We start from the raw sequence: 23,703 nt of genomic DNA, 5'->3' as shown, positions 1-23,703 counted from the left end.
TTTGCTTCCTGAGCTGACCTGTAAGGTCCTAGAGAGTGAGGAGTGACATCAGATGTGCGTGGCCTGTTATGATAGTAACCTTACGTTCATAGGAGCAGAAGGTGCCAGTTGTGGCAGGAGGTGGACGAAGAGCATGATACTAAAACTGGGGCAGGCGATTAACAATACATTGGTGAGCTATACATGCTGGTAACAAATCAGCAGCTATATGCTGCATTATTGCATATTCTGAAATTTGGTAAAGCATTCAGGTATCTTTTTAGACTAAACTGTCCTGCGTGCGTACATGAGAAATAACACTATTTTTGGTCGTTATATGACTTGTATCCTACATTTTTCACAAGTCTTCCTGTGTGTAATATCTGTCTCTAATTTTCATTTATATCTGAGCTAGTAAGTGGGTGACTAGCTGCCATGATGTATGCAGCGATGTCTGTATCAGAGCAGAGCTTTGATGTAGCTGTGAATCCAGTGCTAGGATAAACTAAAACACTTACTAGAAAGCTTCCACGCTATCTGTGTATTTATCTGCCTGTGTTTCTCCCTATCCCCTTTCCTAACACTTACCCATTTCCTTAGTCAATTCTGTCCAGCCTTCTTAAAGGGGATTTCCGGGACCTTTTTATGTTTTTTTTTTTACTATGGGTCTAACAACTAACAGGCAGGTAGTTGCTAACTAGCTGTCTGTTCTACCCTGTGCCAGCTCAGAGTGGTCACTGACCACTCCTGCCAGTGATTCTGCTGTGCCAACATAGCAGCTCTTCCTCTTCCAGGCTTCTCTGTCAATGAAGTTTGATTTGCCATTGTCATGCTGATTGACAGCCGGCTTCCTGCAGTTAGGCAGCAGTGAACCATCTGTCCATAAGTATGACATCACGCCCCATCAACAGTGCAGTGCAAGAGAAGCCGCTGCTCTGTGGACGTGACATCAGCGGAAGCTGCAGGAGCGGTCTGTGACCACTGTGAGCCAGCAAAGATTGACAATGGGCAGAACAGGCAGGTAGTTATTATTCCTTAGGCTCATAGTAAAAAGATACTGCACAGGTTGCAACAATGATATGTCTGTCCCTGGTCTAAATACTACTGCCATGTGACCAAAGTCCCACTCACACACATGGCAAGCTGTTTGTTATGCGACAATTTGTGTTAAAAATTAATGTGTTTTCACGTACTTAACATGTACAAAAAAGCATGATAAAATTGCAGATAAATACACTTTGTGGAAACACAGCCTTAAAGGAGTTTTTCCTCAAAAAATACATTTTTATAAATAGATCTTGGAATAAAAATAAGTTCAATCATTGGATGTGTTAAATGTTCTTGTGTCTCTTTTAGGGCTGTGACTGACCGTGTAGGGACATTGTTTCCGTGAGGTAAATCATTTTTTAAAAAACAGGGAAATGTTTTACCTCACAGAAAGAATCATCTGTGATCCTGGGCTGTAATGTTGATATACTCTTTTGCTTACTCCTCTGTCCAGGAGATGTGGTATGATCAGACCATGTCCCTGTACGGTAAGACACAGCCATTACACAGTACACAGCAGGGACAGATTTGCATTGGGGAAAAAGTATTTAGTCAGCCACCAATTGTGCAAGTTCTCCCACTTAAAAAGATGAAAGAGGCCTGTAATTGACATCATAGGTAGACCACAACTATGAGAGTCAAAATGAGAAAACAAATTCAGAAAAACATCTTGTCTGATTTGGCAAGATTTATTTTGCAAATTATGGTGGAAAACAAGTTTTTGGTCACCTAAAAACATGCAAGATTTCTGGCTCTCACAGACCTGTAACTTCTTTAAGAGGCTCCTCTGTCCTCCACTCATTACAGGTAGTAATGGCACCTGTTTGAACTTATCAGTATAAAAGACACCTGTCCACAACCTCAAACAGTCACATTCCAAACTCCACTATGGTGATGACCAAAGAGCTGTTGAAGGACACCAAAACAAAATTGTAACGCTTCACCAGGCTGGGATGACTGAATCTGCAATAGGCAAGCAGCTTTGTGTAATGAAATCAACTGTGGGACCAATAATAAGAAAATGGAAGACATACAAGACCACTGATAATCTCCCTAGATCCTTGATCTGGGGTTCGCAAGATCTCACCCCGTTGGGTCAAACTGATCACAAAAACTGTGAGAAAAAAACCCAGAACCATACAGGGGGACCTAGTGAATGACCTGCATACAGCTGGGACCACCGTAACAAAGGCTACTATCAGTAACACACTTCTCCGCCAGGGACTCAGATCCTGCAGTGCCAGCCGTGTCCCCCTGCTTAAGCCAGTACATGTCCCGGCCCGTCTGATGTTTGCTAGAGAGCATTTGGATTATCCAGAAGAATATTGGGAGAATGTCATATGGTCTAATGAAACCAAAGTAGAACTGTTTGGTAGAAACAAAAGTCGTTGTGTTTGGAGGAGACAGAATGCTCAGTTGCATCCAAAGAACACCATACTTACTGTAAAGCATGTGGGTGTCAACATCATGCATTGGGGCTGTTTCTCTGCAAAGGGACCAGGACGACTGATCCATGTACATGAAATAATGAATGGGGCCATGTATCCTGAGATTTTGAGTGCAAACCGCCTTCCATCAGCAAGGTCATTGAAGATGAAATGTGGATGGGTCTTTCAGCATGATAATGATCCCAAGCACACTGCCAGGGGAATGAAGGAGTGGCTTTGTAAGAAGCATATGGAGGTCCTGAAGTGGCCTAGCCAGTCTCCAGATCTCAACCCCATAGAAAACCTTTCGAGGGATTTGAAAGTCCGTGTTGCCCAATGACAGGCCCAAAACATCACTGCTCTAGAGGAAATCTGCATGGTGGAATGGGCCAACATACCACCAACATTGTGTTCCAACCTTGTAAAGACTTACAGAAAATGTTTGACCTCTGTCATTGACAACAAAGGATATATAACAAAATGTTGAGATGAACTTTTGTTAATGACAAAATACTTATTTTCCACCATAATTTGCAAAATAAATGTTGCCAAATCAGACAAGGTGATTTTCTGGATTTGGTTTCTCATTTTGACTCTCATAGTTGTGGTCTACCTATGATGTCAATTACAGGCCTCTCTCATCTTTTTAAGTGGGAGAACTTAATTGATGGCTGACTAAATACTTTTTTCGCCACTGTATAAGATTATCTCAGCACGGGGACTTTTTTTTAAATACATCCAATAGTAGAAGTTGTTATAATTATAACTAATATTAATTAAAATGTCCTTTGTGGGAAAAAACCCTTAACCCCTTTCCGACGTTGGGCGTAATAGTAGGCCTAGGTCAAAATCCCTCCCTTTGATGTGGGCTCCAGCGCTGAGCCCACATCTTTCCCTGCACTTGTCAGCTGTTTTGATCACGATCCACCTGCGGCTGTTAACTAGTTAACTCGGCTATTAACTCTGACAGCGGCATTTAACTTGCTCTTTCTGGAAGCGCACCAGAAATCCCGCCCATCGGTGACGTCACGTGATCGCTGGTCACCAATGGGTTGGCGTGACAATTGTCATAGCCAGATTGCTATGAGCGCCACCCGGTGGACAGCACTCATAGCAAGTGAGCATTTCTGTAACACACAGGCGAACTAATCATCGCCTGTATGTAGCAGGGCCGATCAAAGTAGTTCAGCTTCTAGTGTCCTATGGAGACTATTGAAGTATGCAAAAAGTAAAAAAAAAAAAAAAAAAAAAAGGTTTTTAAAAAAATTAAAAATATAAAAGCTCAAATCACCCCCCCCTTTCACCCCATTCAAAATAAAACAAAAAAAATACACATATTTGGTGTTGCCGCATTCAGAATCGACTGATCTATCAATATAAAAAAGGAATTAACCTGTTTGCTAAACTGCGTAACATGAAAAAAATTCTAAACATCAGAATTACGGTTTTTTTAGTCGCCGGAATATTGCAATAAAATGCAATATCGGGGGAACAAAAGATCATATCTGCACCAAAATGGTATCACTAAAAATGTCAGCTCGGTACACAAAAAATAAGCCCTCACCCAGCCCAAGATCACAAAAAGTGGAGAGGCTACTGGTCTCGGAAAATAGCGCTTTTCTTTTTTCTTTTTTTTTTTTTTTATACCAAAGTTTGGATTTTTTTTTTTTTTACCACGCATAATGACCTGGAGAATCATAATGGCAGGTCAGTTTTAGCATTTAGTGAACATGGTAACAAAAAAAAAAAAACTGTGGAATTGCACTTTTTTTGCAATTTCACCGAATTTTTTTCCTGTTTTCCAGTGCATGATATGACAAAAACCAATGGTGTCGTTCAAAAGTAAAACTCGTCCCGCAAAAACAACAAGATCTAACATGGCCATTTTGACTGAAAAATTAGAAAGTTATGGCTCTGGGAAGAAGGGGAGCAAAAACAGAAATGCCTCTGGTTGTTAAATGGTTAATGTTATGGTTGATTGGTGTATATCTGCAGCTTATATGTAACTAAACCATATGAGAATTAGAAGAACAAAAACTGTTAAATGTTCTGTGTTTTTTTCTGAAAATAAACATTGAAAAGTAACCTGTCCGTGTAGCCCGATCTGCATGGAGCATGGTACAGAGGAGGATCTGAGCAGAATGATATGTAGGTTTGTAGGAAAAGAATTAGGATAACCTTATACAGTGAAATCCCTGGTCTTTGTACAAGTCCAGAGGGCGGTCCTACTAGTGATTGACAGTTATCTTTGCATGCACAGTCTTACAGGGAAGACGGTCAATCAATGAATAGGACCGCCCACTGGACCTATATATATATATATATATATATATATATATATATATATATATATATATATGCATACAAACACCAGGGATTCATAAAATACAAGTTTCACGCATACCTTTCCCACAAAAATCTACATCAATCTGAACAACTCCTTCTGCTCCATAACAAGCTGCCTGCAGATCAGATACCAACTTCAACATGACCGGTCCCCTTTCAGCACACTATAATATATTTACTTTTTGATATTATATTTGAGCTGTATTGGAGACTATGCAGGCACTTTTAAGTATTGTCTTAATGTGAAAGTTTTCCTATTAATGAACTTCTTTAAAACCTTACCCACAAGACTCCTCACACTGTATTGATGAAACCCGTAGTACTACAGAAATGTCTCAGAGGTAACCCTAAGTGAAGAAGAGGTGTGCTGGAGTAGTGCTTATCCGCCTCCGGTTCCATGGCTGCTGTGCTCTTATGTAACAATACTGCAACTCCTGTGTAGAACGCTTACGTAATAACACTACGTTCTCCAAGATGGAACGCAAATTTCTTCTTGGCAAACGGTGCATGAAACTGCTATTCTTGCAGCAAATAAAACCTTTGATTTGACAATTGGACAGAAGTCATTAGTAAGAAAGTGTATGTTTTTTTTTCTATAAACTTTCAATTTGTGTAAGACTTAGGGTAGGTTCACAGGTTACGGAATGAAAAATTTATGAAAGTATTTCTAACATTAATCTGCAGCGTTTCAGCATCAAATCCATACATATTATTTCCACTTATTCATGTATTTCATGTGCATTTTCTGTTGCAGAAATGCATCAAAAAAGGTTAAGGGTTGGTGCACACGTTGAGGATTTTGATACGGATCTGCAGCGTTTTTGGATGCATGGAATTGCAATAAATCCGCAGTGTAGTGCACAACCAATGTTAGTGAATGGGAAATTCAGATTTGGCTTGCACATGCTGCGGAAAAATACGCGCAGATTTCAGCGTTTTATTTTCCGCAGCATGTCAATTCTTTTTGCAGATCTGCAGCATTTCTGCACCCATTATCTACCTATGTTTCAGTCAAATCTGCAACAAAACCACAGGTGTAAAAAGATTTGGGGTTTTGCTGCGGAGTTGCGTGCGAAAAATGCTGCAGATCGGGAGGAGGAAGAGTGTGTGGGCGGAGGCTACGTGTGTGCGGAGAATGTGCGGGTCTGTCTGCAGGTGTCTGTGTGTATCTGTGTCTGTGTAGAAACATGCAAAACATAAGCCGCGGCGACACCATCACATGTTTCTCAACGCAAGCAATGACTAGCCAGGTCTTTCCCCGGGAAGGAACAACCACGGGAAGGGCAGTCTCCAATGAAGGAAACCACCTATGCCAAAACATGGTATCCATCCACAGACAGCTGTTTCGGGGTATTGCCCCTCATTAGTGTGGAGTAGGAAACTGGCCAGTAGGAGCAATGCCTAGTAGAAGACTGTGAAAAATGAGGATGAATGAACTCATGGAGATCAACATCCAACACTGCGGAGACACCATCACATGTTTCTCAACGCAGTGATTCTAGAGCAATGCCCCCATCCCTTATGTAAATATGTAAAAACACGCAAAGCACAAGCCGCAGAGACACCATCACGTGTTTCTCAACACAAGCAATGACTAGCCAGGTCTTTCCCCGGGAAGGAACAACCACGGGAAGGGCAGTCTCCAATGAAGGAAACCACCTATGCCAAAACATGGTATCCACAGACAGCTTTCGGGGTATCTGTGTCTGTGTGCGGGGGGTCTAAGGGTGTGTGCGGGTCTGTGTGTAGGCAGGCATCGTCCGGTAGGACTACTAGTCCCATTCGGCTATGTCTGCTACGATGACCGCATTAGCTGATGATGGGATAGTAGTAGTCCCATCATCCGGCTGCTGTGTTGAATAGTAAAAAAAAAAAAATCATCATATACACACAAACAGTACATACATACTGTACATACTCACCAAACAGCTAATCCCCAAAGCCGTTGATCGCCTGCAAAAAAAATAAAATAATAAACCAACAGTATGCCTCCTTTTCCGACGTAATCCATGTAGTAGCGATTGTCCCATGACGATCTCCCATGTAGAGCTGTTACGGCAGTGGTGCTGTAAAGTGAGAGCACAAACTCCGATGAAGTACACTGCGGGATTATTATCCCTGGTCAGTGTGTCATCGGAGCCCCTGTAGAGCGGTCACATCTCCTGATGTGACAGCTCTACACGGGAGATCATTGCGGGACACTAGTTATTAAATGGATTATGTCGGAACAGGGAGTATTTGTGCTGGTTTATTATTTTATTTTTTTGCAGGTGATCGAGGGCGTCGCAGGAATTAGGAGTATGATAAATATGAGAAACTGTGTTGTGTTTTATTTCATTAAAATACTTTATTCTGGCTGTGTCTTTATTTATTTAACCCCTTAACAACTATAGGATTAGTAATGGATAGGTATCTTATTGATGCTTGGGCTTGATGTCATCTTACAATACAAAGGTGATATCAACACCACAACTATTACCCCATATGCCACCGCTACAGGGCAGTGGGAAGAGAGAGGCTAAGTGTCGGAACTGGCGCCATTTTTTTGCCATTTTGTTTTCCCCTTTTTTTTAAATTAAACAGATAATGCGTTTTAATGCAGATTTTGTGTGTCTTTATTTAACGCTTTATGTTCCATTTTATTATGTTCATTACTAAACATTGGCCTTGGTATTATATATCTATCAATATATCTATCTATCCATAGCTAGAACCTGCACTTCCAAAACGTGCGTTGGGGCTGACACCTTTACAGGTTTAAAGGCACATTCTGCTATGGGTCCATTCTTGTACTGTATATAACTATGCTTACCATTTGTAATCAGTTTCATGTAGATTTCTTATGGTACTAGGCACTTTATATCCTTCTTTTTGTAGGCTGTGGATCGAAATTAAAGTTATGCACTTTGAGTCTCAAACCCTGGTCCACATGGCCCTACTTAATTAATATTTTATATCTATTACATTTACCTCTGTTCATTTACCATAATATTTGGCTCATCATGAAAATGTATGTATTTACATTATACTGATTTACATTTATGGCCCATTCCTGTAAACTATTATCACCATACATACTGTATTATATTGACTTTAACCATTATCCCTGTTATATCGTCCTTTTGCCCATTGTGATTCTATTTTTAAAGAGAATCTTTCAGCAAGTTTTTTGTTTGTAATCTGTGAAAACTAAGTAGGAGCTGAGACACAGATTTCAGGGATGTGTCACTTGTTATGCTGTTTTTTCAATAGAATTAATGTTTTATTACCAGGAGATTATCATTGCCTGAACTACAGCTCCTTTGAGCCTTGGTCCAGCCACACTCCATCCTCTGATTAGCAGCTTACTGTCAGTAGACAATGTACACAGAAAGTGGGGTCAGTTTTCTGTGCGCTGCTACATCTAAGAACTCTGATTGTGTCACAACTGCTACATCGAGTAAACTAAGTGACACATGACTGGAATCAGGGTCTCTTTCCTACATTATGCTGCTTTCACATGGGGTAGCAAAAACCTGGTGAAAAATTCCCTTTTTACTATCCAGATTTTTATTTTTAATTGTGTTAATAAAACACAATTTTATTTACTTCTGTGCCTTTGAACTCAGTTCTCTATAGGTTTATAAATGCTATGGGTAACAAATGTTCTTTTTTTCCCCATACTTTATGAACATAATTGATGATCGTCAACACTTGCAGCACATATAATACACAGACATTTGAGCCTTAGTTGCGGAAAGACTGGAGGGTTTCTTTAGTTTATAGGGTCCAGGAGGTAAACCAGAAAGTTCTGTATTTTATAACAAATGACCGTGAAAAAAGTACTGTATAAGTGACTCTTTGTTATCCTTACCAGGTGTGAGACATTACTTGAAGGAAGCATTAGTGAGCATGATTGCCGTACATGCGGAGGTAGGTTTGTTTCATTCTTATGACTGGCCAGAACTCATTCCATGAATGTTTCCAATATAAAAACTGGCCCTATGTATAGTACAGCTGTCAGAACCCAGCCTAAATGAAACTTTTAGCATTCATTTTCATTGATGATTTCAGGTCTTCTCAATTTCGAAACAACTGGTCCCGCGAGTAATGGCAAGGATCGTGGATGCCGTAGGGGAGGAGCTTTGTCGCATAATGCAATGCGTGTCATCCTTTAGTAGGAACGGAGCTTTACAAGTACATCCATTATATTACATTATTGTTGTTGTGGTAAAGTTGAAACGCAACTCCTTCTTTGACACAACAGTGACATTACCTAACATTACCTAAAACTTGTTGGCTTTGAAAAATTGATGAAAAAATAAGAAGAAAATTGAGGCTGCCAAGAGGCCTATAGCATCATTAAATGCGGAATTTTGGGCAAGCACTGGTTGTGTACTGCATATAACAGTCTCCATCATATGTCTAGTCTGTGGGGTGGAGTCGAGTGGCAAGAAGGAAGCATCTTCTTAGTTAAAAAAGAAAAAAATCCAAGCCCAGCTATGTGATTACACTTTTGGGGTATTTTTTGTGTCTCTAAATTACAAAGTTTTGCTTTCTTTTATTAGGCACGCCTGGAGATCTGTGCACTGAAAGATGTTGTATCTATTTATCTGACAGATGTGGTCAGGTAAGTTTCACAGTCTTCCAACTAAATGTAGCAAAATAAATATCTAAGTATAGTTTAGCTTTCCGATTATGATGACCCCACCTTGATATATTAGTTGTAGATATTTATTAAATTTAGTGCAGATAGATAGATATTGATGATCTAATATTTGTAGAACGCGGAGAACGCTCACAGTGTGCGATGTGAGGATTCGCAAGTCTGCAGTCACATAGAGTGACGGTAGACTTTTATGAAAAGCCTAAACAATCCATTTAACCACCTAACAACACACCATATATTTGCTGTCCTGGAAGCCCAGCTATTTAAAAATATAGCATAGTTATGACACCAGCACTATTTCGAAGTCCACGCCATTATCCATAGAAAGACGGCAGTGATTGACACCATGCCTTCCACAGCAACAGCTAAGATTAAATGTAACTCAGATCTCTGCCATCTCCGACACTGCTCCCAATTATTGTTGATACAGATAGCACAACTACAGCATGTGACTGCTGCAGCCAATCACTGGGCTCAGTGGTCTTGTGCAGTCTATATCGCATTGGCTGCTGAGATCAGTGCTATGTCGCAGTAGTCGCTCGGTCCCGTAGACTCGGTGCTGGAACAGCAGATGGAGAGTGCGGCTAAGTTTAATATTTTTAAACTGGGCGAATCTGTAACAGTCAGTTCATATAAAGTAAAGGTTACTTACAAAGGATTAGAGGGTTTGGCCAGTCTAAGAAGGAAGGCCTGCAGACCGCTGAATTCTGATGTGTACCTTTTCACGATTGCCCTGTATTTCCCATAAGAGTGGGTGATCATGTGACTGTGTGTGACTTGCGTCATTGCCATAATGTAGTAGCTCAGTGCTCCACTGCTTCTCAATGATCTAGCGGAGGAGAATCTAGTTGGCAACAGGCCTCAAGTATGCAGATCACATACGTACAGTAACATGACAACTCACTAGCACAGGGATATAGCGAAATGGTGACAGTGCGGGCATCGTACACAGTCACGATTCTTCATTCAGAATGACTTTTCTTCTTAGACTGGACAACCCCGTAATATAGGATACAGAGATTGCACTTACCACTAGGCACTGCCACCAGAAACCCATTTTAGTGCCCATTGTTCTTCAAGATCTATGTCCTTTCTGCTTATATCTCAGACGGACATTTGACCATGCACTGGAGGCCATTCCCCAGCTTTCAAATGGGAGTGACAAAAAGTAAGTATATATCATTATTTGTCTCTTTTATATAGTTTGCTAAAAAAAACTTCTTCTATCTTCGTATTTTTAATCTCCAGATTAATTACTGTGTGATATTATGTAGACTATGATGAGAACCCCTTAAAAACTATGTCCATAGTCATCCCGTCTTGACTCTTGCTCAGAAGCATTATTATTTCCCTAACCCCTTTATGACATCCGCTGAACATGTACAGCACTTGTTGGAAGCAGGTGTTTGGAGTGGGCTTTCAAAGCGAGCCCAACCTATACCTGGCAGGGGATGGCTGTGTATTACAGACAGAACCTGCCCCTAACAGTAGCAGGTGGAGTAGTGCTCTGCCCGCGATTGTTAACTTATTAAATGCTGCTGTTAATCTCTGACCACGGCAGTTAACACGCGCTGATGTACTTGCACGTCATTATCTCTGCCTATTGGCGCTCCCGTGACATGATCGCGAATTGCCGATGGGTTGACATGACAGCCGGGGGGACAGCTGATGACCCATATTCCTGTCATTACAGAGCTCCTTTGAAATCCTGCCTCTGGCCGGGCTTCAAAGGCGACCGTGATTTCTGCAATATGCAGCGATGCTGTGGCAAAAGTGTGCATAGCGCTAGCGAGCAGATAATCGCATGGTCAACTCCCCTAAGGGGGCTAACAATAACAGTAAAAAGTGAAAAAAAATAAAAGGGTTTAAAAAAATATGAAAATAAATATGTTCAAATCACCCCCCTTCTCCCCCCACCCAAGAAAATAAAGATATTAAAAATATACAGATGTAGTATTGCCTTGTTCAGAAAAGTCTGATCTATCAAAGTATAAAAGCAATTAACCCGATAGATAAACACTGTAAAGCAGCGGTGTCCACATTGTGCAGTGATGAGACAGTGACGCAAGCAAGTTCAAAACAAAACGTATTTAATATCCAAAAACTCACACAGTGCACAGCATGCTGTATCCTCCGGATCGCAGCCGGGAAAGCAAAAGACAGTCCGGGGATCGTTGCCGTGAGTGACCGCACTGCCGTGTATGCAGGGGGTGCCAGACCTTTTGGCTCCGCTTGGCCCTGTGTTGCCTCACCCAGGGAGTACTCTGCAGACCAACTGCTCTGTCTCCTTGCAAGATCAAAACTGAACCACCCAAACTCTTCCTGCAGGGTTTTTTTTCCCCTCCAATCTGAACATTTGCCACCATACAGGGGCCCGTGACAGGGCATCCGCATTTCCCTGTGATTTCCCCACCCTATGTTCCACTGAAAAACTGAAGTTTAATAGGGACTGGAACCATCTGGTGACTCGGGCATTCCTCTCTTTTGCGTTTCTCATCCAGACGAGAGGGCAATGGTCCGTTACCAAACAAAATTGACGCCCGAGCAAATAGGAGCGTAGGGACTCCAAGGCCCATTTAATCGCCAAGCACTCCTCCACTACGCTATAATTTTTCTCTGCCGGGGTCAGTTTACTGTTCAAGTAGGTGACTGGATGCTCATCCCCGTGCACCTCTTGCGACAGCACCGCTCCTAGACCTACGTCCGAGGCATTCGTTTGTATAATAAAGGTATTTTTGAAGTCGGGGCTGATGAGGTTCACACAACGCCGACTTCAGGGACTGGAATGCTTAATCCGCCTGAGGATTCCGTCAGACCATCACTGTCTTCTTAGCTTATAACAGGTTTAACATTTGGGGTTTGAACACCCAGCGGCCGATCACCTAACCTAAGTACCGAGCTTCCGTGAGTCCTATCGCGTATTTCTTTGGGTTTGCCGTTAACCCAGCGATTCAGAGCGACTCTAGCACGGCTTGTACCTGGGACAGGTGGGTCTCCCAGTTGGTACTAAAGATGACTATGTCATCTAAATAGGCCGATGGGTATTTCCGATGAGGTTCTAACACTATGTTCATCAGCCTCTGGAATGTGGCCGGAGCCCCATGTAACCCAAAAGGCAAGACAACATAGTGAAATAGACCCTCTGGCATGATAAATGCAGTCTTCTCTTTAGCCGATTCTGTCAGGCGGACCTGCCAGTATCCTTTGGTGAGATCGGGCATGGTGAATTGCTGTGCCTTCCCCAGTCTCTCAATTAGCTCATCCACCCAAGGCATTGGATAGAGGTCAAATTTTGACACCTCATTTAACTTCCTGAAGTCATTACAGAAGCCTAACGATCCGTCCGCTTTATGTATTAACACAATGGGGCTAGCCCGCTCACTCCGGGACTCTTCAATGACTGACTCCCAATTGAAGCATTTGCTTCACTTCAGCCGCTATGGCCTGCCTCCAGGCTTCTGACATTCGGTATGGTTTCATCCGTACCCTTACCTGGGGCTCGGTGACATTGTAATGCTTAATCACCGAGGTTCGCCCCGGCAGCTCTGAGAATGCATCCTTATTCCGCTGCACCAAATCACGAGCCTCCCGTCGCTACTGTTTTGTGAGGGCCTCATTTACTTTTACCTCACACCCAGCTGCTTCCTTGGCCAGTGCCAGAGGGACCCCTGTTGGTATGACCGGAGTCACCTAAACATTCTCTGTCCTTCCAGGCCTTTAGCAGGTTTACTTGGTACAGTTGCTCGGGTTTCCTTTTTCTGGGTTGGTACACTGTATAATTCACTTCCCCCACTTTCCCCCGTATCTCATAAAGCCTTTGCCACTTAGCCATTAGCTTACTCTCTGGGGTAGGTACTAGTACCAGCACCCCGTTTCCTTCTTTAAAGGTCCTGACCATGGCCCTTTTATTATACATGCGGCTCTGAGCGGCCTGGGCATCCAACAGATGCTCCTTTACTATGGGCCGCACAACCGCAATCCGATCTTGCATATTTGCTACATACTCGATGACACTCTTATGTGGAGTGGGCTCCTGTTCCCACGTCTCTTTGGCTGCATCCAGCAGTCCCCTCGGGTGCCTGCCATATAATAGCTCAAATGGGGAGAACCCCGTGGATGACTGCGGTACCTTGCGAATTGTGAACATTAGATGGGGCAACAACATGTCCCAATCTCTCCCATCCTTTGCGACCACCTTTTTGAGTATAGCTTTGAGGGTCTTATTAAACCTCTCCACCAGCCCGTCAGTTTGTGGATGGTACACCGACGTACGTAGCTGTTTAATCCGGAGCAGCTTACATAGCTTCCTGGTCACCTTAGACATAAAAGGAGTTCCCTGATCTGTAAGGATCCCCTTGGGTAGCCCAAGGCGACAAAACATGGCAAATAGTTCATGGGCTATTAGTTTAGCTGAAGTGTGCCGGAGAGGTATCGCCTCTGGGTACCGGGTGGCGTAGTCTACAACTACTAATATGTTCTGGTGGCCCTGGGCGCATTTTACTATGGGTCCTACCAGGTCCATCGCAATCCGCTCAAAAGGTACCTCTATAATGGGCAGAGACACCAATGGACTCCAGTAGTTCGGGGTGGGTGAGGTTAGTTGGCACTCTGGACACGTTTCGCAGTAGCTTTGGACCTCAGTGTAGACATCAGGCCAAAAAAAGTCCAGTATGCCCTCTTTGTCCCCCAAATGTCCTCCCAACATGTGAGTGTGAGCCATGTCGAGCGCCGCCCGACGATAGGATTGGGGTACTATCAGTTGTTCTACCACTTCACGCTGGATTTTGTCAACCCTGTACAGTAACTTCTCATTGATCATCATCCAGGGAAACTCCTCCTCACCCGGTCGTTGAGCCACCCCATTCACCTTGATTACTCTTTCCCGGGCCAGGGTCAAAGTGGGATCCTGGAGCTGGGCAGTCCCGAACTTACCAGGTGACACCTCCAGCTCGGGGATCGGTGGGGTCTCCTCAACTTCATCTGCCAATACCTCTAGGGGAAACCTATTGGGGTTACACTCTGTCCCTATGTTGGCGACCCCTATGGCAGGTATCCCTGAGAGGGTTATCCCTGGTCTCCCAGAGGGACCAGAACAGAGGAAAGTCTCTTCCCAATACAGTCCCATACGGTAGAGTCTTTATCACTCCCACCACATATTTTATCTCCCCACACGGGGTGGAGAACGTGACCTCCGCAGTCGGGTACTCTTGGAGGTCCCCATGTATGCACACTACCCCCACCTTCCATCCATTAGGACTGTCCCCAGCAACCAGGGACCCGTGTACCAGGGTCACCAAGCTCCCCGAGTCCAAGAGAGCATCCGTCTGGTACCCATTAATGAGTACCTCGCACAGCTGAGGTTCGGTCCCGGCAGGGTCTGTAGTGGCAGTGCAGACTGGCTGGGAATACAAAGATACATGGCGGGTATACCCACAGTTCATGGGTTCGGTTGTTAGGGGGCAGTTGGAATTCACATGTCGAGGTTGTTGGCATCGCCAACAAATAACTGTGGCACGAGGAAACCTTGGGGCCAATTTAGGGGACACGGGTTTATCACTCTCTTTCCGAGATATCCCCTCGGTACTGGCACGATCTGTATTGGCCCCGGTTGAGGGTCAGGGACTGCTCCTGGGATGGCGGGGCCTTACATGACAGCATCAATGGAGCAGTGTCCCGTATAAAGTCCTGAGTGGCTGTATACCGCTCTCTCAGTCCTATTGCCTGGTCCAGAGTGCCCGGGTCCCCCTTGCCCCACCCAACGCTGTATGGCTGCTGGCAGGTCCCTCACCAGCCTGTTGACCACCACCCTCTCATCTGGAACGGGGATAAGGTCTCAGGCTGGGGCCATTTTTTAACCAGTTGCAGTCATAGGCCTAAGACCGGGCAGGGCGAGACTTGGAAAAAGACCACTGGAACACCCGTTGGGCCCGCACGTACAGTATGTATTAACCCCCATTCTGGCAAGGATTTCACCTTTCAGCTTCCCATAGTCCAGGGCATCTTCCCGACTGAGGTCTAGGCAGGCCTTCTCCCGTCAGAAAGGGGGCCACCATTTCAGCCCACTGGGCCACCAATAAGCTCTCCCGCTCTACAGTGTGTTCGAAGACGGTGAGGAAGGCCTCCATGTCGACCTCAGGCGCCATCTTCCTCAGTGCGGAACTGACTTTGTACCGGGCCTCCGAATGGTACGTGGTCGCTGAGGAGGGTGCCTCTCGCATGGCTGCTATCTATTGCAGAATCAGCTCATTAGTCTTTTCCTGCTGCTGATGCAATTGCAATTGTAACTGATCCTGCTGCCAATGCTCTTCTTGCCACTGCTGACGCTCTTGCTGCTGATGATTGTGCTGCTCCTGCCTTTGCTGACTGAGGACCAACTGCTTCAAAAGCTCTTCCATTTTGTCAGCAGGCTTAATCATTGAAATGCAGCGCGCTTTGGGGTATGCCTCAGTTCACACTGCCCGCATTCTCCAGCCAAATGTAAAGCAGCAGTGTCCACGCTGTGCAGTGATGAGGCAGTGACCCAAGTAAGTTCAAAGCAAAACGTGTTTAATGTCCAAGAACTCACACAGTGCACAGCATGCTGTATCCTCCGGATCCAGGAAAGCAAAAGACAGTCCAGGGCTAGTAGCCGTGAGCAACCGCACAGCAGTGTATGGAGGGGGTGCCAGACCTTTTGGCTCCGCTTAGCCCTGTGTTGCCTCACCCAGAGAGTGGCCATAGGCTACTTATAAAATCTGGGCTGGAGGAAATGGACTGGACCCCACTACCTTCCTGCAGTCAGTTTTAAAATTAAAAGCCCATACCGGGTTTTCCAGAACAAGCTCCTTGGTCAAAATAACTTGACCAGGTTCAAACTTACTTTTATTCTGCCTTGTGACTCACAGGCACGCTTCTGTAACCACAAGGCACTCTAGCGCAGTGGTCCCCAACCTTTTTTGCACCAGGGACCGGCTTGAACCAAGACCATTCTTCCATGGCCCGGCAGGGCGGGGATGGAGGTGTGACAGGGGCGGGGCTTTGGTCATAAGGGGGCGGGGCTATGGACGCGGTTGTAGTTTAGCAGTGCATATTTATCATTTAATTATAACATTTTTAATGTGACTCAACTCACCATAGGTTTTGAATGAGTGTGAGCACCTGGCTTGTTTCTCTGTTTCAGTGGGAGCACTGGGCTACTTCTACTGATGACCGTCACTGCTAATGATGATTGGAACCTACAAGGAAATGGAGCATTGAGCACTTAAGAACAATTGTACTGGAGTACTGTACATGCTGATTATTTTCTAATCATCAGAAAATGTATGTGTGGTCCCCCCCGTCCAGCTCTGTGTGGCTCCCCCTGTTGTATGCATGGCTCCCCTGTCCCATCCTGTATACATGGCTCCGCTCCCATCCTGTATGCATGGCTCTGCTCCCACTCTTCTATCCTGTATACATGGCTCCCCTGTCCCATCCTGTATGCATGGCTCCGCTCCCACTCTCCTGGCCTCCCTTGTATATATGGCTCCACTCCCACTCTCCCTCCCTTGTATATATGGCTCGGCTTCCACTCTCCCTCCCTTGTATATATGGCTCCGCTCCCACTCTCCCTCCCTTGTATATATGGCTCCGCTCCCACTCTCCCTCCCCTGTATATATGGCTCCACTCCCACTCTCCCTCCCTAGTATATATGGCTCCGCTCCCATTCTCCCTCCCCTGTATATATGGCTCCGCTCCCATTCTCCCTCCCCTGTATATATGGCTCCGCTCCCACTCTCCCTCCCCTGTATATATGGCTCCGCTCCCATTCTCCCTCCCTTGTATATATGGCTCCGCTCCCACTCTCCCTCCCTTATATATATGGCTCCGCTCCCACCCTCCCTCCCCTGTATATATGGCTCCGCTCCCACTCTCCCTCCCTTGTATATATGGCTCCGCTCCCACTCTCCCTCCCCTGTATATATGGCTCCGCTCCCATTCTCCCTCCCTAGTATATATGGCTCCGCTCCCACTCTCCCTCCCTTATATATATGGCTCCGCTCCCACCCTCCCTCCCCTGTATATATGGCTCCGCTCCCACTCTCCCTCCCCTGTATATATGGCTCCGCTCCCATTCTCCCTCCCCTGTATATATGGCTCCGCTCCCATTCTCCCTCCCCTGTATATATGGCTCCGCTCCCATTCTCCCTCCCCTGTATATATGGCTCCGCTCCCACTCTCCCTCCCTTGTATATACGGCTCCGCTCCCACCCTCCCTCCCCTGTATATATGGCTCCGCTCCCACCCTCCCTCCCTTGTATATATGGCTCCGCTCCCATTCTCCCTCCCCTGTATATATGGCTCCGCTCCCACCCTCCCTCCCCTGTATATATGGCTCCGCTCCCACTCTCCCTCCCCTGTATATATGGCTCCGCTCCCACTCTCCCTCCCCTGTATATATAGCTCCACTCCCAATCTCCCTCCCTTGTATATATGGCTCCGCTCCCATTCTCCCTCCCCTGTATATATGGCTCCGCTCCCACTCTCCCTCCCCTGTATATATGGCTCCGCTCCCACTCTCCCTCCCTTGTATATATGGCTCCGCTCCCACTCTCCCTCCCCTGTGTATATGGCTCCGCTCCCACTCTCCCTCCCCTGTATATATGGCTCCGCTCCCACTCTCCCTCCCTTGTATATATGGCTCCGCTCCCACTCTCCCTCCCCTGTGTATATGGCTCTGCTCCCACTCTCCCTCCCCTGTATATATGGCTCCGCTCCCATTCTCCCTCCCCTGTGTATATGGCTCCGCTCCCACTCTCCCTCCCTGTATATATGGCTCCGCTCCCACTCTCCCTCCCCTGTATATATGGCTCCGCTCCCACTCTCCCTCCCCTGTATATATGGCTCCGCTCCCACCCTCCCTCCCTTGTATATATGGCTCTGCTCCCACTCTCCCTCCCCTGTGTATATGGCTCCGCTCCCACTCTCCCTCCCTTGTATATATGGCTCCGCTCCCATTCTCCCTCCCCTGTGTATATGGCTCCGCTCCCATTCTCCCTCCCTTGTATATATGGCTCCGCTCCCACTCTCCCTCCCCTGTGTATATGGCTCTGCTCCCACTCTCCCTCCCCTGTATATATGGCTCCGCTCCCACTCTCCCTCCCCTGTATATATGGCTCCGCTCCCACTCTCCCTCCCTTGTATATATGGCTCCGCTCCCACTCTCCCTCCCCTGTGTATATGGCTCTGCTCCCACTCTCCCTCCCTTGTATATATGGCTCCGCTCCCACTCTCCCTCCCCTGTATATATGGCTCCGCTCCCATTCTCCCTCCCCTGTATATACGGCTCCGCTCCCATTCTCCCTCCCCTTGTATATATGGCTCCGCTCCCATTCTCCCTCCCCTGTATATATGGCTCCGCTCCCACTCTCCCTCCCCTGTATATATGGCTCCGCTCCCACTCTCCCTCCCTTGTATATATGGCTCCGCTCCCACTCTCCCTCCCCTGTATATATGGCTCCGCTCCCACTCTCCCTCCCCTGTATATATGGCTCCGCTCCCATTCTCCCTCCCCTGTGTATATGGCTCCGCTTCCATTCTCCCTCCCTTATATTTATGGCTCCGCTTGGCTCCCCCATCCTCCCCATCATACTTACCCTCACGTCGCTGTCGCTGAACTTCCTTCCCGTCGCTGCACGTCCCTGCATCTCGCGGCGCTTCAGCTTCTTCCTGTGCGGAGCGGTCACGTGCTACCGCCCATTAAGGTCCATGAATATGGACGCCACGCCTATGGGAGATGAGTGGCGTCCATATTCATGACCTTAAATGAGCGGTAGCACGTGACCGCTCAGCGCTGGATGAAGCCGCCGCGGGATGAAGCCGCCGCGGGATGCAGGGTGAGTATCAGCTGCTGCACCGCCCCCCGGCTCCCCTTGTGGCCGCGGACCGGCAAGGGCACTGCAACGGCCCGGTGCTGGGCCGCGGACCGGCGGTTGGGGACCCCTGCTCTAGCGATCTAATACGCTTCTGAGCGCATCCTGGGGGCCACCGCAGTTCCATAGCAAAGGCTGTAACAAGCAATCAAAAGTCACATCTAAAAAGGAACTAATAAAAATGTTGTCTTTCCCAACTAAAAATAAGCGATCAGACAGATCTATTGGCCAAAAAATGAAAATGTTACGGATCTCGGAAAATGGTGACACAACTCCGAAAAATTTTTTCCTTGCAAACTTCTGATTTTTTTGCCATCACTAAAATGATGAAAAATCTGGACCTGTTTAGTATCACCATAATCATATTAAAGAGGAGAATCATATTGCATGATTATTTTTAACACAAAATGTACACCGTCAAAACAGTTCCCAAAACCAGTCAGAATTGTTTTTTTTCACAATCTCACCCCACATGGAGTTCGTTTTCCCCTTTTCCAGTACAATAGGTGATAAAATGAATGGTGTCATTCAAAAGTACAACTCATCCCGCAAAAATCAAACCCTCATATGTCTATGTGGACAGAAAAATAAGTGTTTATGGCTCTGGGAAGAAGGGGAGTAATAAATGGAAGCGCAAAAATGGAAATTGGCTGAGACGTGAAGCAAATCTAAGAAATCCAGAACCTTTGCTATGCTACAAATGGGATTTCCATCTAAACTTGTTATTAAATCAGAAGTCACAGAGATTAGGAAAGCTTTTGTAATTATGGCTTCACTACTAGAAATATTTCCAGTTTATTCTATTCAGTTGCTTTGGCCATTTTCGCAGCGTGACATCAGTAGGTGCAGCCATATCGGTTGACACTGAATGTGTTTCTTAAAAACAGAACTACCTTCTTTTTACTAATAATAGATGGGCACTTTTTAATATTTTGGAGCACACTATGAAATACACAGTAATATGAAAGTAGACAGAACTTTGCAGGAAGCGATATATAATGTATTCTAAACATGAAAAACAACTTTCTCGAAACAAATTTAAAAAAAAAAAAACAACTTTCTCGATCCTGATGAAAGTGGAATTATATTGTGACCGTGTACCGTGACACAATGTACCATGCTGTATATATTTTCTGTGATTGACTACAGGCAAGAAAACTCCTATTACCTATGCATAGGAAACATTTACCCTATTTTCTGATTTTCAGGTTTGGACAGCAGAAAATAGGAAAAATATATTTCCTACAATTTAAAACTCCTGGTGTAAAGAAATGGAGGGGTCAATACCACTAAATTTAGTGCACTAGGTAGGGTAGAATAGGGAGGTAAGAGATCTATTGTTAGTGTTTCTCTGCTGCAGGTGTATTATATACATACAGCATTTCAGCATGCAGACTGTCTATTCTCTGCAGCGTATACATACACAGTACTGTTTCATTTACAGCTCATGCACACTCCGCTCTTCTGCATACACACACAGATCTGATACACACCCTTGGCTCAGCTACATCCACACACACAGCCCAGCTACAACACACTCAGCTTATCTACGTCATCAAAGCACACAGTCTATAGAGGGTTAATACATACACTGTGACACAAACTCTGCTAAATCACTTTCAAGTTCCTTCCAGGCAAGTGACTGATTACATGAAAGGTAGCTTTCTCTCCTGCCCTGCACAGATTAGAGAGAGAGATCAGTGTCAGACAGGAGGAGAGAGCAGTTATTTCAGTAATCAGGAAGGACGTTGTGTCTTGTTTATTATAGGAAGCTGTCTCTAAACTGTGTTCCAAATTATTATGCAAAAAGAGTTTGAGTGATAAGGTTAGAATTTTTTTGTTTGTCATTTAAACTCATTGATGGTGATGTTTGTCAGGGCTCTTTATATCACTGAAAGCAATTGCAGATACCTGTGCAAATTAGTTTGGCAGGTGTGTCCAAATAAAGGCAAGACTACTTAAGAAGGCTGTTCCACATTATTAAGCAGCCTACATTTTTTGCCAAAATGGTAAAGAAAAAGGATGTGTCGGCTGCTGAGAAGCAACAAATTGTGGAGTATTTAGGTCAAGGCATGACTACAATCAACATTGCCAAGACACTTCATCGTGATCATCGCATCAAGAAGTATGTAGCTGATTCCCAGCACACACGTGTGCGTGCTGATAAGGAAAAATTGAGGATTCTTTCCAACAGGCAATTCCGTCAGGTTAAAAGAGCAGCTGCAAAAATGCCTTGTCATAGCAGCAGACAAGTTTTTGAAGCTGCTGGTGCCTCCAACGTCCCCCGAACCACAAGATGCAGGGTCCTTCAGAGGTTTGCAGCTGTGCGTAAGCCATCCTGTCGACCACCTCTATCCACTGCACACAAGCAGAAACAGCTCCAGTGGACCAAACGATACATGAAGACTGACTTCCAAACTGTTTTGTTCACCGATGAGTGCTGTGCAACGCTCGATGGTCCAGATGGATGGAGTGGAGGATGGCTGGTTGATGGACACCGCATGAAAACACGGCTAAGGCGCCAACAAGGAGGAGGTGGAGTAATGTTTTGGGCTGGAATCATGGGGAGAGAGATTGTCAGCCCCTTTAGGATCCCTGAAGGGGTAAAGATGAACTCCATAATCTAAGTGGAGTTTCTAAAACAGCACTTCCTGCCATGGTTCAAAAGAAAGACCCTGCTTTCCGCAGCAAGATCATTTTCATGCATGATAACGCACCGTCTCATGCTGCAAATAACACATCTGCATCTCTGGCTGCTATGGGCATAAAAGAGGACAAACTTATGGTGTGGCCACCATCTTCCCCTGACCTCAACCCCATTGAGAACCTCTGGAGCATCATCAAAAGGAGTGTCTATGATGGCGGGAGGCAGTTCACATCTAAGCAACAGCTCTGGGAGGGTATTCTGTCCACATGCAAAACAATTGAAGCACAAACCATCCAAAAACTGACAAGTTCAATGGACGAGAGTGTTCAGAAGCTTCTTTCGAACAAGGGGTCCTATGTGCAAATGTAATATCACCTAGAATAAAGTTTTGACTTGAAACTGTTTGATTTCATTTTGTAATAAGCTGATAATGCTTATCATTTCACAATTGACCATTTTTTTTGTTCAAAATAAAAATAAAAAGGTTGAAAACTCGGCTGTGCATAATAATTTGGAACATGCATTTTGAGTGTTTATTATTTGTAAAAATATACTGTTTTCATAGGCAGTTTGTTCAAAAACATTGCAATTATACTAGAATGTAGATGACTGGAAAATAACAATGACTGCAATTCATATAGGTAATTTAGAGAAAATATGAGGAAATATTTTTTGCATAATAATTTGGAACACAATATAAGACGCACACACTTTTTAGCAAGATTTTTTTGTGATAAAAAAAGTTTATCTTATAGTTCAAAAAAACAGTAGTATATTAGGAGGGGAATCCATTTTCCCTACACACCTTTGTTGCTGATAAAATTACATGGGTGCCCACCTGTAATTGTAATTCTCTATTTTTTGATTTTTATTCTCTTTACTTGATTATATAGTGCCATCATAATCTGCAGCACTTTACTGAAATTAACATCACTGTCCCCATTGAGGCTAATAATCTACATTCCCTATCAGTATTTCTTTGTGTGGGTTTCCTCCGAGTACTCCAGTTTCGTCCCACACTGCAAACACTGATAGAACATTACTCATTGCAGATGTTGTCCTTGGTGGTATTTGAAAGGCTACTGTGCTATCCCATGAGCCACTTTGCTTCTGATATGTATGATTATATGTATGTTACTAAATGTGAATGTATGTTCTTCTCCTCAGGTTACTAGAGCAGCTGCTGAATGAATTTAAAAGCAGTATGCACCTACAACTTGTGTGCTTCCATCATCCTTCCAACTATGAGAAGAAGACTTGAGCAATCTTCGTATGTGACCTATATTCAACGAAAGAATTACTTCTCATACCCTCTGCAACTTTCCTGTAGTCTTTCTTTATTACAGTCTGTTTTACATTTTGGCATTGACACAAAGCTCTTCGCTATTACTAACTGTTGTTCATAAGATATACACTACATCTCATTATGTACAACTAATATGCTATGTTATATACCAGTATTGAATAAAAGTTTGTTTCTTTCACATAAGACTCTCATTCATAGCAGGACTTTCAGCATTTTACTTGTTGATTGAAAAGAATTTGCACCTACAGTACATTAGACCATATGAAGATCCCAGCCTCCCACCACACAGTATGATGGTCCCCAAAGTACCCCACAGAGTATTATGTTCCCCAAAGCTCCCTTGCTTGAAGAAGGGAGAAGTTACCCTCGAAACTTTGAACATGTGTGCAAGCGTTCTTTTCCTCCTTGTAGT

At 44.7% G+C, this 23,703-nt stretch overlaps 1 protein-coding gene across 1 annotated transcript in view; it reads left to right on the top strand.

The window, feature by feature from the left end:
- Window positions 1-23,474, top strand: part of EXOC2 (exocyst complex component 2) — a 274,558-nt gene extending 251,084 nt beyond the window's left edge. The window contains exons 23-27 of the mRNA XM_073550138.1: window positions 8,656-8,711; window positions 8,853-8,975; window positions 9,347-9,408; window positions 10,556-10,615; window positions 23,153-23,474. Coding sequence (XP_073406239.1) covers window positions 8,656-8,711; window positions 8,853-8,975; window positions 9,347-9,408; window positions 10,556-10,615; window positions 23,153-23,246 — 395 coding nt within the window. The 3' untranslated portion in view covers window positions 23,247-23,474. The remainder of the gene's footprint in view (window positions 1-8,655; window positions 8,712-8,852; window positions 8,976-9,346; window positions 9,409-10,555; window positions 10,616-23,152) is intronic.
- Window positions 23,475-23,703: the final 229 nt, after the last annotated feature.

This window comes from Dendrobates tinctorius, unplaced genomic scaffold (assembly GCF_039654945.1).
Source record: "Dendrobates tinctorius isolate UK_male_01 unplaced genomic scaffold, ASM3965494v1 ptg000163l, whole genome shotgun sequence".
NCBI lineage: Eukaryota > Metazoa > Chordata > Amphibia > Anura > Dendrobatidae > Dendrobates > Dendrobates tinctorius.
Note: the sequence above shows the minus strand (reverse complement) of the source record. Positions and strands in the feature narration are given on the sequence as shown.